The sequence below is a fragment of the Pungitius pungitius genome, chromosome 2 (genome assembly GCF_949316345.1).
Source record: "Pungitius pungitius chromosome 2, fPunPun2.1, whole genome shotgun sequence".
Lineage (NCBI taxonomy): Eukaryota > Metazoa > Chordata > Actinopteri > Perciformes > Gasterosteidae > Pungitius > Pungitius pungitius.
This window is the reverse complement of record NC_084901.1, coordinates 3,294,624-3,310,588: the sequence shown is the minus strand read 5'-3', so window position 1 is coordinate 3,310,588 and position 15,965 is coordinate 3,294,624. Positions and strand designations below refer to the sequence as shown.

General features: G+C 49.6%; 3 protein-coding genes across 4 annotated transcripts; 1 reads left to right on the top strand and 2 right to left on the bottom strand.

Moving 5' to 3' along the window:
- Nucleotides 1–545: 545 nt before the first annotated feature.
- On the top strand, nt 546–3,366 carry ckap4 (cytoskeleton associated protein 4). Its single transcript, XM_037460252.2, has 2 exons — nt 546–1,143; nt 1,869–3,366. The coding sequence occupies exons 1-2, from the start codon at nt 799–801 to the stop codon at nt 3,042–3,044; spliced, it is 1,521 nt and encodes a 506-aa protein (XP_037316149.2). The 5' UTR covers nt 546–798; the 3' UTR covers nt 3,045–3,366.
- Nucleotides 3,367–3,385: 19 nt separating this feature from the next.
- ikbip (IKBKB interacting protein) lies at nt 3,386–8,167 on the bottom strand. 2 transcript variants are annotated; one of them, XM_037460268.2, is made up of 4 exons: nt 7,790–8,160; nt 7,584–7,701; nt 4,970–5,191; nt 3,386–4,605 (listed from the first exon to the last, which is right to left on the bottom strand). In XM_037460268.2, exons 1-4 carry the CDS (start codon nt 7,987–7,989, stop codon nt 4,060–4,062), a joined length of 1,086 nt encoding a protein of 361 aa, XP_037316165.2. In that variant the 5' UTR covers nt 7,990–8,160; the 3' UTR covers nt 3,386–4,059. The 2 variants fall into 2 exon arrangements, with proteins under 2 accessions (XP_037316165.2, XP_037316164.2); XM_037460267.2 differs by lacking the exons at nt 3,386–4,605; nt 4,970–5,191 and adding an exon at nt 5,203–6,710 and having other exon boundaries at nt 7,790–8,167.
- A 474-nt stretch (nt 8,168–8,641) lies between these two features.
- arfgap3 (ADP-ribosylation factor GTPase activating protein 3) lies at nt 8,642–14,741 on the bottom strand. The gene is made up of 16 exons (XM_037460250.2): nt 14,570–14,741; nt 13,848–13,966; nt 13,264–13,336; nt 13,003–13,134; nt 12,716–12,796; nt 12,527–12,620; nt 12,391–12,450; nt 12,246–12,292; nt 12,019–12,167; nt 11,791–11,922; nt 11,544–11,669; nt 11,257–11,409; nt 11,028–11,148; nt 10,785–10,872; nt 10,525–10,649; nt 8,642–10,433 (listed from the first exon to the last, which is right to left on the bottom strand). The coding sequence occupies exons 1-16, from the start codon at nt 14,636–14,638 to the stop codon at nt 10,416–10,418; spliced, it is 1,587 nt and encodes a 528-aa protein (XP_037316147.2). The 5' UTR covers nt 14,639–14,741; the 3' UTR covers nt 8,642–10,415.
- Nucleotides 14,742–15,965: the final 1,224 nt, after the last annotated feature.

Below are 15,965 nucleotides of genomic sequence, written 5' to 3'. Positions count from 1 at the left end.
TTTTTTAAAAGTCCCAAGTCCCACGAACAGAACTCATTGTTCATTCACTTGCACTCAAAATCTGAAAAGGACTGAAATAAACGACTGACTCGCACTCCAAATGTTTGAAATGCAGTGATCCGACTTGGGACTTCTCCCTTCTTCTTTCTCTGCGTGCATCTGAAATCTCCGAGTGGCTCTGCTGTTGTCTCTGCAGAGGTTTCAACCCAAGGCGTGAACGGCAGCTTGCAGATGCCACGTATGAAAGGAGGAGCGAGGGGAAGAAACAGCCCCTCCCCGCACCGATGGGCCTCACATTAAACCACTAATTCGCAGTGACATATTCTACTCCCTAAGTTTTACTTCAAAAGTTAAATCACGTTAATGGTCGTTTTTGATCATCTGAACCATTTTGAAAGTTGAACAAATCGTCTTGTAGGAATCCTCATGTGCTGCTGCACTAAAGATGCGCCTGCACAAAAGGAATCATTTTAATAGAATATGCACGATGTGGTTTCAGGTGGCGACAAAGAGCATCACCAAGGAGGCATTCTTTTTTCTTTTTTTGGGGGGGAATGTTGGTCCCTGTGCATTGCAGTGGACCCATGCAGAGCCTGAAGTTTAACACGGGACAGCCCCCATCCGCATACCTCGACGCTAGAAAAGCCCCCGTGGAAAGACACGACGCGCTCACTGATACGCTGCTGGGCCGGTTAGTGGGACTGTACTGGAAACGTTAACCATCCACGACTGCAAAACACCAGCAGCCCTCACCCCTGACACACACACACACACACACTTCTTGAGCTCTCATTGACGATGACTGCAAAAAACCGACACAAGAACAGCTCGAGCGAGAAGAGCGTCGCCGCCGTCGCCGCGGCCGCCGCATCCAGCGCGGAGGATGCGCCGAGGAAGAGCCCAAAGAGCACCGGCAACGGGGTGAGCGGGCCCGGGGCTCAGGGGTCACGATCGGGGAGCTGCCTCGGCCTGGGCCTGTTCGTGACCGTGCTGTTTTACGTCGCCTTGTTGGGCGCCGCCGGCCTCGCTGCGTTTTACTTGCAGCGAGCCGCGGAGGAAATGCGGGAGAGCGGCGCCAGGCACGAGGCGGCGGCGCGTCAAAGCGCGGAGCTGAGCGGAAAAATGGAGCGCGTCGTCCAACAGGTAGGTGTGAAAGAAGCCACGGGAAGCACTAGTGAGCGCGAGGGACGTCGGAACTTCTTCACAAACTGCTGCTGAAATGCACGTTTTACACAGGAAATGCATGTTAATGTTAGACATTACGTAAGCTCGTTGCACTGGGTGTACTGGTGGGTGTTTGGGTGGCTTTGGTGAACTCCTCCTCATGCTTTCCTCCATTTAGCAAAGTTAACTTAAATAAAGCGTTTCAGAGCCGGTGGAAATTAACCATTTGTTGTTCTTTTTATTTGTTTTTCCTTGGTTTGAGGGCAACAGAAACAATCCGATACGAGTCACTCCGTTTGATGTCATTGTTTAGTGTCACATAGACTAAAGCGCACTGGCTCATGATATCCTCCTCCCCCCCCCCCCCCCATGTAAACCACAACGTTTGTGTCACCTACTCCTCTACTTGCATGTAGTTATTCAATATGTTAACTCAAGATCCACCTTTTGACATTCTGAGCTTTCCAAAAAAAAGTCACATGGTAGTGACCAAGTCAAAGCTGTTGCAACACTGAGATGCCATTGATCGATTTGTATTTTAAAAGTCCACTGAGAAACCTCTTCTCGAGCAAAATAAACAAAAAAAAAACATTGCATCATTGGGGGGGGGGGGGGGGGAAAGGAAAAGAATCAGTAAACCGGGCTGTTTCTCAGCTCCTGGACGTGTTTGACCACCAAACGTTAAAGTGCATGTTGTCCCGCAGGTGGAGTCCCTGGGGAGCGTCGTGGACGGCCTGGAGTCATCGCTGGGCGTCACGCGGGTGGAGCTGGAGGGGGCGGTCAGCCGGCTGAAGAGGGGCGAGGTGGAGACGAGGAGGGTGGAGGAGGCCCTCCAGCGGCTCCAGAACAACCTGCTGAAGGACCTGTCAGACGGCATCGAGGAGGTGAAGGAGGCCCGGGAGCGGGACTTCTCCTTGCTGGAGAGCACCGTGGAGGAGCGCCTGGCCGAGGTGAGCCGCTCCGTCGCCGCCAACGTGGCGGAGTTCGCGGAAGCTCAGGGCGAAGCGCGGCGACAGCTGGCCGACCTCGAGGCCCGCCTGGCGGACGTGGCCGACCCCGCGCTCGTCAAACGGGAGCTCTCGGCCATGGCGGACGTCGTGGCCGAGATCAAAATGGCCAACGACGCTTCGGAGGGCTCGGCCGAGTCGATCCTGGGGCAGATCGGCGCCGTGAGGTCGGAGCTCCAGACTCGTAACCAGGAAGTGGCCTCGCTGTCCCAGGAGGTCGAATCGGTGCGGGCGGTGGTGCAGGACACCGTGGGGAACCTGAGGCAGTCGCTGTCCGCGACGCAGATGGACGTCAAGGACCTGCAGGACAAGAGCGAGGCGCTGGAGGGCGCCGTGCAGGCGGCGGCGGAGGCGGCCCAGGCCCAGAGGAGATCGGAGGACCTGGAGGCCAGGGTCAAAACGTCGGAGGAGAACGGCGAGTCCCTGTCGGCGTCCGTGTCAGACATCTCCACCAAAGTGGAGTCCCTGTTCGCCCAGTACGACACCCACGAGAGCGCCCTGGCGGCGCAGGGGCGGGCCGCCGAGAAGGCCCAATCCGGCGTGGGCCAGGACGTGGAGGCACTGAAAAGCATTTTGGGGGAGCTCCAATCCAACATGGCCGCCCTGGGCAGCGCCCAGACCGAGCTGTCCTCGAAGGACTCCAGCCTGGGTCAGCAGGTGGCGGCCTTGGAGGAGAAGCTCGGCGCCTTGGAGGAACGCGGCGGCGGCGTGAAGCCGGAAGAGCTGCAGAGCTTGAGCAGCACGGTGGCGAGTTTGGAAGCCAAGGCGGCCAAGCTAGAGGGCCACGAGAAGTCCATTTCTGCTCTTCAGAAGTCCCTGCAGGAGACCACGAAGACCCTGGAGGGCTTGTCCGAAGGAAAGAAGGGAAAGTAGTCGGGACAATGTGACATCGCGATACCAAAACACGACAACGATGATTGACCATGATGCACGTTGTTTTTTTCTGTTTTCATGAAGAATTGTTCAAGACAAACTTGACTGTCGATGTTGTGGATTTGTCGTAGGAAAGGAGGCACGTAGGGAGTCAGAGCTGTAAACCGCTGCTGATCTGTGAATTCAAACACATTCATTCTGCACTGTAGTTCCTTTTTTTTCTAATGTTTTGTTTTCGTTGAATTTTCCATGCCACCGCTGTTTTTTTTTATTTTTTTGGAACAAACCAAATGCAACGAAAAGCTTTTAAAAATGTTTTTTACAAGAATAAAAACTCTTGTTGACCGAAAGCGGTGAAGAAGTCATTCTTGCTTTGTCATTACCGGTTAAACCTGTAAAATGTGCTCAAACTGCCTTGGCATCATGATCGGCGTTGTTTCCCCAAGGGCGCTAAAATGTGTTAAAACCCAACGTAGGAATTCCTCATCTCAGTAGCGTCAGAATCCATTTATTGAGTAAACCTCTCACACAAATCCACATCATTTATACAACAAAGTGTGACGCTTTGAAAACACGGACTGAATAGAACACAGTGAGCTCTTTCCTCGTCAAACAGCAGTTGCACACAACGTGTCATTTTACCTTTTGACTCTCGTCCAGGTGTTTTGCAGAAACGTGACTCTGTGACTCTAATGAACCCTTTAAGAAACGTACGTCGCCCAGCAGGTGCAAGAAACTGCTGTACAAAAACTGTATGTAAAAACGACCACTCCAAGGATGATTATTAGAATTGTCCCCAGAGACACTAGCTTTTACCTTTAAATGACAATTAACGTTGTAGAAAATCGAGGAAGACAGAGAGAGAGAGGCGTGCCATGCAACTAAAGGTCCCACGGCTGGACTCGAACCCGTGACGCTGCAGCTGATGCAGACCTACGACCCTCAAACATCACTGCAGCTGACCACGTGTAAACTGCGGAGAAGAACCTTCCGAAGTGCACCCGTGTCTCCGCCGTCACACGGACGCATCCGTCATCTCACCGACGCGCCTGGACGTCGCGTCCAGGTCTCCCTCCACCGCGGCGAGGTTCGCCAGAGTCTCCCTCAGCTCGGCGACCTCGCGCTCCCTCCGCATGAGCTCCTCCGCGAGCCTCCCTATGCGCAGGGTCAGGTCCGACAGGCGGGGCTCGAGCGCCCCGAAGTCCCGCCTTATGGTGGCAACTTTGGGCTTGAGGTCGCTGGCGAAGGTCACGGTTCGGACCACGCGCGCTCTGCCGCTCTCCAGCTCCGCGAGGCGGTCGGAGAGCCGCGCGTGCGCGGCGGCGAGCTCGGGGACGCGCGCGGCGCGGAGCCCCTCGATGGCCTTCGTGTTGCGTTCGCTGGCGGCGCGGAGATTGGAGACTCGGTCGACGCTGTCGGCCAGGACGTCGCCGATGCGTTTGACCATGCCGTGCTCCACCCGAGCGGCCTTGCCTTCGAGCTCCGCCACCTGAGCCAGCAGGGACTCCAGCTCGGAGCCCAGGCCGTCCATCCTGCGCACGTCTGTCCTCACTGACGCCACCTAGTGGGGGGAGAGAAAAGGTCACACACCCACTTCAGACTAAACATCGGAATTTCGCCTATAAGTGGGTCTTTATAGATTCAAAATGTTTATCCTGATTACATCACATTTCCTTAATGACTATTGAATAGTTATTTGGATGCATTATCTGTTGTATGTCGTTTTGTTTCCCATATGGTGCGAACAGTTTTTGCATACCTGCAACGATTGGTTGATCACCAAAAAAAATGAATCAATTGTTTTAGTGATCATGCAAAACATGCAACATTTTTGGATCGTAGACTGTTGATTGTTGACAAAAACCAAAAAGAACGTTTAGACGTCATTTTAAGAAGCAACCATCAATCAAAACAACCCGACACACCTTATTGGCGAAGTCCGTCGCGATGGCCGAGGTGCGCTCTTCGATCCGTGCCACGGCGTCCCTCAGCGACGTCTGGCTGCTCTGAAGCTGAGCTCGTTTCTCGCCCAACCCGGAGGCCCAGTCCTTCAGGCGGCTCACGTCCTGCTCCAAAGCCTCCAGCCGGGGCCGCAGAGCCCCCCGCTGGCCCCCGAGACCCTCCAGCGTCAGGTGGACGCTCGCGCACTAAAACGGGACACACAGGGGGCGCGCGCGGTCAGGTGTCGGGTTGACAAGCACTCACACGTTGGGAGACATCGTTTCAGGTTATTTCATGTAAAGCACAGGGGGAGGATTGGATACAAATTTGATTTTTTTCAATGAAAGTGATTTTATTGTGTGAAACACATCATCAGAAACATTAAGATACATTACAGGGCTACAAAACAATAGTTTATTTTCATCATTTACTTGTTTTTTTACACAAAAAAAGGACTGAAATACATCAGATCAATTAATCAACATCTTGCTTCAACTCAAATGTAGTTTCATCCAGAAATACTGTAAAATGGTTTGATATAATTGGGCATGTTTTACAAAAGTCACTTCAAATGTGTCACTCCACATTCAAAATAAATAATTGTAGTAGACCATATATGAAACAGTGCATGTCTACCAGAGTTAATGTTGAAATCAGTGAACTTTTACAAAGTGTTGATCACCTTTTTCTGACATGTAACTGAGGTAAACAACACACTGAGGTAAACAATAACACTGAATACTTTGATCGCTCGCTTCACGGCTCACAGTCAAACAGAAACCTCCTCATCGGATCAAAACAATGACATCATTCAGGGAGGTCATCGTGCAGAAGTTGGGTTGTCTCATCCGTGTGATCTTCTTCCCACACCTCCTCCTCCTCCTCCTCTTCCTCCTCATTCCACGCTTCTTCCTCCGGTGCATCAGAGTCCCTCGGGGTGTCCTCCGCGTTTCCCCGAAGCACCAGGGTGAGCTCCCGCACCGCCTCTTTGACCACGGACAGCTCGTTCTTCATCTTGAGGACGCTGTTTTGGGCCTGCAGGGTGTCCAGCTCCTGCCTGAGCTCCAGGATTTCGTTGAGCGCCTTCAGCATGCTGTCCTCCGTCCCGAACACCTGCAGCGTCACCTCCTCCAGGCGCCTCTCCGCCGCGCTCAGGTCCGCCGCCAGCCTCAGGATGGAGCGCACCGCCTCCTCCACCTGGGGCAGGTGCTCCTCGCACTCCCGCGCCCGGGGGACGTGCTCCTCCAGCCGGGCGGCGAGCTGGGCCGAGGCGGCGGTCAGGCCGCGGAGCCGCTCCTCCAGCTTGTGCACCTGCTCCGTGTTCCAGTCCAGGTGCTCCTCCGCCCGCCGGGTGTCGGCGCCCTCGGCGCGCTCCAGAGCGCGGGCGTTCCTCCCCGTGCTGTCCTCGAGCTCCTCCAACCGCTCCGCCAGCGACCGGCCCCTCTGCTCGCCATCGTTGACCCGCTCCGTGGCCCCGGCGTGAGCCTCCCGGGACGCCGCCTTCAGGGCGGCCAGGTCGGAGGAGACGGCGGCCAGGCGCTGCTGCCACGTCTCCGTCACGTTGAGGAAGTGGGCGTTGACCGCCTGCAGGTCGCGGGAGGCGGAGTTCTCGTCGTCCCGCATCGCCGCGACGGCGGCGTGGAGGGCGGAGATTTCCTGCTCGAGCCTCGTCGCCAGGGAGACGGCGGCGAGCGCCTCCCGCAGGTCGTCTTCGGAGGCGGCGAGCTGCGGCCGCAACACAAAGCAGGAGGGCTGTTTCTGTGGGAGCTCTACAGTCCTCAGTTTTCATTCATTAATACGCGCGGCTGGAAGCGATGGACATCGGGGATGCAACCAAAAGACGCTTTGGACTCAGCTGACAGCAGCTTTTGTTACATTTTGAAAGAATAGACAGAAGTCTTTGCACGGGTTTTGGATGTCGTAAAGGCAGCGGTTGCCAGCCATCTTGACCTGTGACCTCTAAGGAAAAAACCGCAGGGTCACAGGATTGTACAGAGGTGTTTTTGGTCCCCTACTTGCTCCATTTCAATATTTATTCAGCATTTTACAAGACAAGCAAATATAGAAGAAATTTTGTTTGGAAATAAATATCTCACAAACCGTCACATTTCCCCCTAAAGGTTACTCACTCGATTTGTTTCCGTTCTCATCAAACCACATTAAAATCAATTAGCAGTATCACTATCTATTCATAATAAAACATTCTAGCTAACCATGAAATCCAACAAAGGATGCAGACACCTAAACCATCATTTCATACAAATAACACAAAGTATGATCATATCTTCTATCACTTTACCTAAAGTGTTATGCACATAGCTATGCAGATAATCTGGTTATTTAGGATACTTTTCACTGAGAATTTCCTCCACTGAGGATTCTCTTTCAAAAGATTGTGTCACTATTTCTGTGAATAATCTAAATGGTTCATGGTCAACTATTTCTACAGGGACTTTTATTTTGGTAGAAAGGTGTACCGTTGCGGCTCTTATTTAATGACATTCGCACCTTTTGTTTAAGGCGCGTGCGATTCTGGTGAAAGGACCCTTCGAACCTCCATCTTTGGATGTGTTCGTGTGACGCTCCCAGGAAACGTACCTTCTCGGAAACCTTTAAGACGTCCTCCTCCATGTCGAACAGACTGGAAGTCCTGCCGTTTAAGGAACGATACTTCTCCTCCATCTCGGAAAACCTCTCGTTCTGCCGCAGCACCAGCCTGAAAACCCGAGAGGCACAAACCAAAAGGCTGTAGCAGAGAGAGTGACACTTTGCGCCATTGACGCAAACCGCCGCTGGACACTTACCAGCTGAGAGCTGCGCACGCCGCGAGCGACACGACGCACATTAAACTCAAAATGTCCCAACTCGAAGACGTTTTATTTTCTCCCGCGGGGTTTCCGGGCTCCGCTTTCGGAGTTTCATCCTCGCCGTTTGCAGCCGACGTTTCGTTCACTCCGTCGCTCTGTTTTGGGGACTTCTTCCGCTGTTTTAACTCGGTGGGCATCTTTTTAAAAAAATTTTTTTTTTAGCGTAACTCGCGCAACTGTTAGCGGCTTTTGTTGTGAGTTGAATGCGAGACAAAAAAAAAGTCCGGCCCGGCGGCTAGTTGCGCTGCGGAGTAAAGCCACGCACGTCTTTCACGGATGCGCGCATAGTGCGGGACGCTGACGTGACGTCAAAAGAGGAATTAACGACCGTGTTTTTGCGTACGTGAACGGTTCCTCGGGAAAATGCCGCCTTCGGGTCCTCAGGGATAAAGTCGTAAGTAATATTGACAGAATTGTCAAATTAAAAAAAACGGACATGTGTAGCCATTGTTTGGATGTTTTTTCTTTTAGCTCAAAACAAAATAATGTTTTTTTCCAAGTGCCTTAATCGTTAAGTCTTTTTGTTAAACTTTAAACTGAGTTTGATCATAATACTCATTCTTCCGACAGCACGCTGAGCCCCCTGAACGCCTCAGCCAGCCACGTAAGCGACTGCCAGCGGTTGTCCTGAAGGTGCTGGATTAATAACATCTTCCAAGTAGAAACAATCAATCAATTAGATTGATTACTTTGTTTGGGTTAAGACTGTTGGAAGGACAGAACATGAGAATTAAAAATGTGCTTTTGATGTGTCTGAGGTGTCGCCACAAAATGACCAGGAACACGAGCTTCGGCACAAGCCATTTATTTGCCATGTTTCAAAAAAAATCTTACTTACATGTTGAGTGTCAAAATATGTCAAAACTCGATTCTCTGTAGGTTCTATAAATGGTGATTCAAAGCCTTGGACAGCATTGCAAGCAGCAGTGCTGTGCAGTTTTATTGAACAATTCTGTCACTCAACCATCATAGGGCCCAGCAGCCTGAGCTTTTTGTATTCAGGATGTGTCAGCGTCTATTCACTACAAGGGTCATGCAACTTGCTCAAGCTACGTAACGTTTGATAATATCAAACGGCAGAGGATAAACAATATTAAAGAACAAAAATTAGAAGTCTAATACGGACGGAAAAGTCTAATACAGTACTTTCGAGCAAAAGCTGCCACATGCAATTTCCAAACAAATAATGTGCAAAACAATTACCGCTTGTTTCTCCACAATATAGCAATGCGACAATATGAGGGCACGTTAATCAGAGATCTTTGGACTAAGGCATAGTGTGATGAATATTTGGTCATTGAAGGATCTACGACTTTCACTTTTAGTGTTCCATATTCAACAACTTGAAAACAAACTACACAGTAGGGCCATTAACAGATGGGTTTTTCAATTTCATTTAAATGTCAGATCCAAAAATCACACCCAGATACCAGCTCAGAATCACACATATGACCCTTGGCAGTATGTTACAGCAAAAACAAAACAGATGTGTTGCTGTGAGTGTGTGCCATTACATTTTAAGTAAAGACACAGCACACACGGAAACCCAAATACCATAAAAAAAAAAAGATCTACAAGTTCAAATCTCAAAATCCATGAATCTAAGGGTTACACTGTTGACCCCATCATCAATTACAACATCTGTAAGTGTTTAAGCGGCAGGACTGAGACCAAAAAAAAACCCTGCTGAGTTTAACTGACCCGCTTCCTGTGGCTCATTCCGATGCTCTAAAGCAGATTGCTCGAATGATAGGATCAGATGAGAAGGTAACATTCCATAAAAATAAAAAAGTCAAACTTTTCCTTTAAACTGAGCCATTTTGTCCTTTTATATTAACAATTAGCAAAGTAACGAAGCTTCGGGTGCTAATAAGGCTAATTTCAGTTTATATAACCGATACAATGCCTGAATAAAGAATATATATATATATATCTGGTCCCCCACGGCCTCCTAGTCAGGTTTTGGTCCTGTCTGTTGACGAGCAAATATAAGTGCACTTCGGGGACAGAAAGGACACTTTCAAACCCTCGGGAAGGTGCAAAACCGCACAAAACAGAGCGCCTGTGACGAGCGAGAGTACGTCGACTAATTTAAAACAATTTCCTCCACTTCTTTTTCTTTTTCCAAATACCTCGTCAACTAAAGAAATCAAAACTCAAATCCTTCCTTCAAAAAAACAAAAAATAACAAACCCTGTGCTACATATGATACTTCAAAATATTTTAAATCCCACGACCTCAAAGTCAATGAAGCAATAAATTGCAAATTAAATTTTCTTAATACCTGAACTGTACACAGCTCTCCCGTCCAGATGCCCGCGGGGGGGGGGGGGGGGGGAACATTACTTCCGCAGAAAATATTTTGTGCTTGATCCTCTTGATTCAAACAACTGTTGTGTATATACATTATCTAATAGAAAACTAGATGTAGATGCATACAGGGTGGAGGCCTTCGCTCTTCTTCATCTCCCAGCAGGGCCCGACCACCGCTCCGCTGGTCAACTCGTCCGACTCCGCCCAAAACGAGGACGAGCGTCGGCGCGAGGCTCCACTCGGGTGCGACTCAGGTGCTGTAGTGATCCTGGAAATGAAGGAACCACCACGGTTAGAACTCGAGACGGAGCGTTTCCGCGGCCTAGATTCAAGGAGGAAGGAGAGAGCCCCGAACCGACCTGAATGGAGGTCACCACGCCGCTGGCCATGACGGAGAGCCTCCCCGCCACCGAGCGGACGCCCAGCTTGAGCTGCGACATGTCGGGGGCGCTGGGCAGCACGTTGGTCAGACGGTACGAGCTCGCTGCGGAAATGCACGGAAAACATCGACGTTCACGGGACGAGGGCGATCGCTTGCGGTTTATGGTCGTGTTCCGTCACATGGTGCGAGAAGGGATTATTATGAGTGACCTCGACCCGAGTAAAGGCAGTGACTTACTGGCTGGTTTCTTTGGATCGTCGAAAAGGTCCGCTGAACTTATAGAGGAGCTCCCAGAATATCTCTCCAGGCGCGTTTTGGCCTCGTACTAGAAGAGAAGAAATGTACTCGCATTACTCTTCAAGGCTCAGTCATCTTTTAGATGCAAAATACGATACTTTATGTACGAATGACAGAATTTCAATAAAACATTCAACACAATATTGACTACAGAACAGCAGGAAGGAAGCATGTCTTCTGTACCTCAGAGTTATCTCGGTTTCCAAAGAACGTGTCAGAAGAGATGGATTTCACATCGCTTCCATACTTCTTCTGAGCTTCTCCTGTGTCTGGGACGGCTTCTGGTTTTCTTCTGCCCGTCGGTCTAACAACAAACAAATTATTACAAATTAACCTTTAACATTTTTGGAAATAGCAGAAATAACGGCTGTATGTATATATATATTTTATACACACACACACAACATCCCACCTGTCGTTGAGTGATGTTATAGTGGAGGTCATGAAGAAGTCCGGCTCTGGTTTCTTGCTCTCCTTCATCCAGCCGTCTTCCTCGCCGCGGTCGTCCCACCTCGAGGAGAAAGTATCCGAGGTTTCCGTTTTATCCTCGAAGCGGGACAAGACCCTAAAGAAAAGAGGATCGAACAACGTCAGAAGAGTGAGTGAGAACCACTCTCTAAAATCCAATTTAAAACTCGTACTCAAAACGAATGTGGTGAACGTTCATAACAGGAGTATTATCAATAATGTTCATCGCACTTGGCGCTGAAGGAGCCCTGGTCCTCGTCGTCGCCGATGAAGCGCCGGGCTTTGGAGCTCTTGTTTCCCATCGGACTCTCCTGCTGGATCATGTGCATGTCCGACGTCACGGAGTGAGACACTCCACTGCCGCAGCGGAGAGACAAGACGGCAGCGTCACGATGAGGCCACCACACATGTTCATGGATGTTCAAGTAGAGCGATATCAGCGACAGGACCACAGGTCTCATCATCATCATCATCATACCTCCTCATGCCCATGCCCATCCCCAGTCTCTCAGATTGCACTTTCTTATTCCCCTCCAGTCCCTTCATCTTCTTCTCCTCCATTTTCCTCTGCTGCTCAAAGTCTTTGCAGGCCAGCCGCAGGGACGGAGAGCTGAGAGGGAAGAAGGGGGAGGAGTTTAAGGGATGACAAACCGGAGGGGGGGGGGGAAGAAAATGGCTCCAGTGCAAATGACAAGCGGGAACCCACATGGATTCCTCGGCTTTGTAGTTCTTGGCAGCGCCGGCGCTCTCGTGGTTCTCTCGGAGCTTGTCGGCAGCTTGGGCCTTCTTCTCCAGCTCTGAGAAGCTCTTGCTGCTGACCTTTTGTGCGCCAAGACCCCCCTTCTTAGAGGCCAGCTGGAGGCAGACACGATGTCACTTAAAGCAAACATGCTTACGACTGTCCAACCAAAAAAAGCTACTCGGAGTACGTACTGTTTTCTTGGTGGCAGTTGGCTTCTTCTTAAAAAGTCCGGAGGAATCTGGAGGGGGTCAAAGCAAAAGGAAAGTAGAGTTACATCTTCTACAGTTCAGCTACAATTCAGACACAAAAGTTAAAAAGTGTGTAATATAAACCGACCTGGATTTGCTTGTGGAAAAGCACTCAGCATGTCCACACTGGGACCCTCGTCTTGATTACCTAAAGAGGTTTCGTATAGAAGTGATGAGCCAAATCAATGGATTGACACAAACACAACAACGTTTGAGGTAAATACCGTTACTGTCTTCCTCTGTTTCCGGGGTTACGGGCTTCTCAGACGTAGCGGTGATGAGATGACATTTGGGCATGTTCAAATTGTCAGGAAAAGTCTGGGCATTAAAAGAGACACATGGGGGGAAGAGAATTAAAATCCCCCTTCACGACCTGGATAGAATCCTGTCTAAAGCGAGGCCCACTTGCATACCTGAGAATGCAGACTGAAGAAATCCAACTGCTTGTCGTCTGGTGATGTCGGGGAGAGAGGAGCCTGACTGTCAAGCCACAACTGGACAGAAGAAGAGCAGTAGAACTGATGCGGCTATGCGTGCACTTAAAGACACAGTCCACGCTGTGCAAAGCGTGATAAGCAAAGAGGAACTACACAAAAAGTCATACTTTGTTTAATCTAATCTCTCCATCCTGGCTTCATTCCGCTCAGTGGATCAAACTGCGAGCGCAGGATGCCTTGAGACACAAACACGTCTGCCTTACCTCAGTGCCATGGCTTTTGGTCGCATGCGTGGCTAAGCTCTTTATCTTCTCCCTGTACAGCTTAGCGGCCCTGCTGTTGTACTTGGTATTGGCGGCGTTGGTTGTGCATCCGTGTTGGTTGAAAAATGCAATCTGCAGATATATATATATATATATATAGATATGCGCAATTTGATGCAATGAACTTAGATAAGGAACCTGAATAATGCAATGCTGGCATTGAAATGAGTGTCGTCATATGCTGCCTTTTCGGGTACCTACCGCGTTGGAATTGCCTCCCACTTGCATACATCTCAGCTGAAACCACGACCAGTTGGAATCCAGCTCAGTGGACCTGTGTAACACAACGATGTCAGGCGAGGGACAAACAGCCTCTCAAGCTCCATTTTTATACTCTATTGTTTTTGTTTATTTCATCATCCGATTGTTTAATTCATTAAAAAACTATTTTCTTGGACAACTCTGCCCGCATGTAGCTCTAGACGACCATTTTCTAAGTTAAAGCACAGGGTGCACATTGCTCCAGGGTTGGCTTCTTCCTATTGGCGGCTGGTGGAGTCTAGACTTAAATACGGTGTCTTTGTTATACTCTTCTAGGCTCTACAAAGTAACGCCCCTGAGCACACTTTTTCTTTGTTGACACTGGATGACCCCGGATCTCATCTTAAAAACAAATACAGAACAAATGTTTCCTGTCTTTTTGTCCCATCACCTCCAACTACTGGATGCACAGAGTTAATACAGATGTGATGCAATCTACCCCCTTTGGTATTTCCTGCTAAATACTTGAAACCCTTTCCTTTTCATTTCTGAAAAGCACACTTCTTGAATAGCTCCCGACTTACCTGATAAAGGTCAGGTGCACCCCGAGAGACCTGTGGGTCCCAGAGCAGTCTATGCACAAGAATACACCATAGGTGATGCTGGCCCAACTGGGGTTCTTGGCCGAGCAGTCAAAGCAAGCCTTCAGGGAGGAACGAGAAACACTGAGGTCATGATTAAACTCACTCGCCGTGTTCGGATCACACGTTTAAAGTCCACGAAGTAGGACAACAACGTGGAGGGTGTTTGTAACCGCGGAGGGTCTGAAGTGCACGTCGCTGGCGGCGCTTTCTAACAGCTGTTGGCCAAGAGGGTTCGGATTGCGCGATTAAATGAACGTTAACTCTTAACGAAAAGGGGGAAAAACAAACACACTTCCAATGGGAGTATACTTCAGGATGTATGCACTGCGTTATCACGCTGTCACGCGGACGAAAGGCTTAAAAAAAACAACAAGCCTAAACAAACCCAGCTAGCCAGCTGTCAAAATGTAACGTCAGCTAGCTAGGCTAACGTTAACATGTGGTGACGTCAAATTAAACGTTAAGTCGGATGTTAGCGGGGTTCACGGGGTTCACGCCTCAAAAGATGGTTCGGTTAAATGGCGTTGACGCGAGGAACGGCTAGCTGTTAGCTGTTAACTGACGTTAGCTTTGGCGTTCGTCGAAGTGCGACGTGTCAGACGGCGCGGTTCAACTTCCTCGTCTACGGAGAGCAAACCGTCCGCTACGGGCGGATCCCTCACCTTGTTCGTGGGAACCCCGCGGAGTCGCTTGAAGATAGCGGCGATATCCGGCTTGCTGGGCTCCGACATTGTTCCACCTGTCGGGAGAAACTGACGGTCAGAGAGACTGGCTCCGAAGCGTGAAAAGCAGACCTGTGTTTTCCTCAATGATAACCAAATACGACACGTCAATAGGGCAACATCGCGGCCGAGCAGCGGATTGGATCAAAAAGTACACGTGGTTATGTTGTGGTAGCAAGGGCTTCTGGGTAATGTAGTTTAGCTCTGCATTCGACGCTAAAATCGTATTTTCACAGTTGTTGAGTAAGTATGAAGAATATTTACTGATTGTCTTAAAAGTAAAGTCACTTGTTGTCATTGTAATATACACTCACCGGCCACTTTATTAGGTACACCTGTCCAACTGCTCGTTAACACTGAATTTCTAAGCAGCCAATCACATGGCGGCAACTCAGTGCATTTCGGCATGTAGACATTGTCAAGACAATCTCCTGCAGTACAAACCGAGCATCAGTATGGGGAAGAAAGGTGATTTGAGTGACTTTGAACGTGGCATGATTGTTGGTGCCAGAAGGGCTGGTCTGAGTATTTCAGAAACTGCTAATCTACTGGGATTTTCACGCACAACCATCTCTAGGGTTTACAGAGAATGGTCCGAAAAAGAAAAAACATCCAGTGAGCGGCAGTTCTGTGGGCGGAAATGCCTTGTTGATGCCAGAGGTCAGAGGAGAATGGCCAGACTGGTTCGAGCTGATAGAAGGGCAACAGTGACTCAAATAACCACCCGTTACAACCAAGGTGGGCATAAGAGCATCTCTGAACGCACAGTACGTCGAACTTTGAGGCAGATGGGCTACAGCAGCAGAAGACCACACCGGGTGCCACTCCTTTCAGCTAAGAACAGGAAACTGAGGCTACAATTTGCACAAGCTCATCGAAATTGGACAATAGAAGATTGGAAAAACATTGCCTGGTCTGATGAGTCTCGATTTCTGCTGCGACATTCGGATGGTAGGGTCAGAATTTGGCGTCTACAACATGAAAGCATGGATCCATCCTGCCTTGTATCAACGGTTCAGGCTGGTGGTGGTGGTGTCATGGTGTGGGGAATATTTTCTTGGCACTCTTTGGGCCCCTTGGTACCAATTGAGCATCGTTGCAACGCCACAGCCTACCTGAGTATTGTTGCTGACCATGTCCATCCCTTTATGACCACAATTTACCCAACTTCTGATGGCTACTTTCAGCAGGATAAAGCGCCATGTCATAAAGCTGGAATCATCTCAGACTGGTTTCTTGAACATGACAATGAGTTCGCTGTACTCAAATGGCCACCACAATCACCAGATCTCAATCCAATAGAGCATCTTTGGGATGTGGTGGAACGGGAGATTCG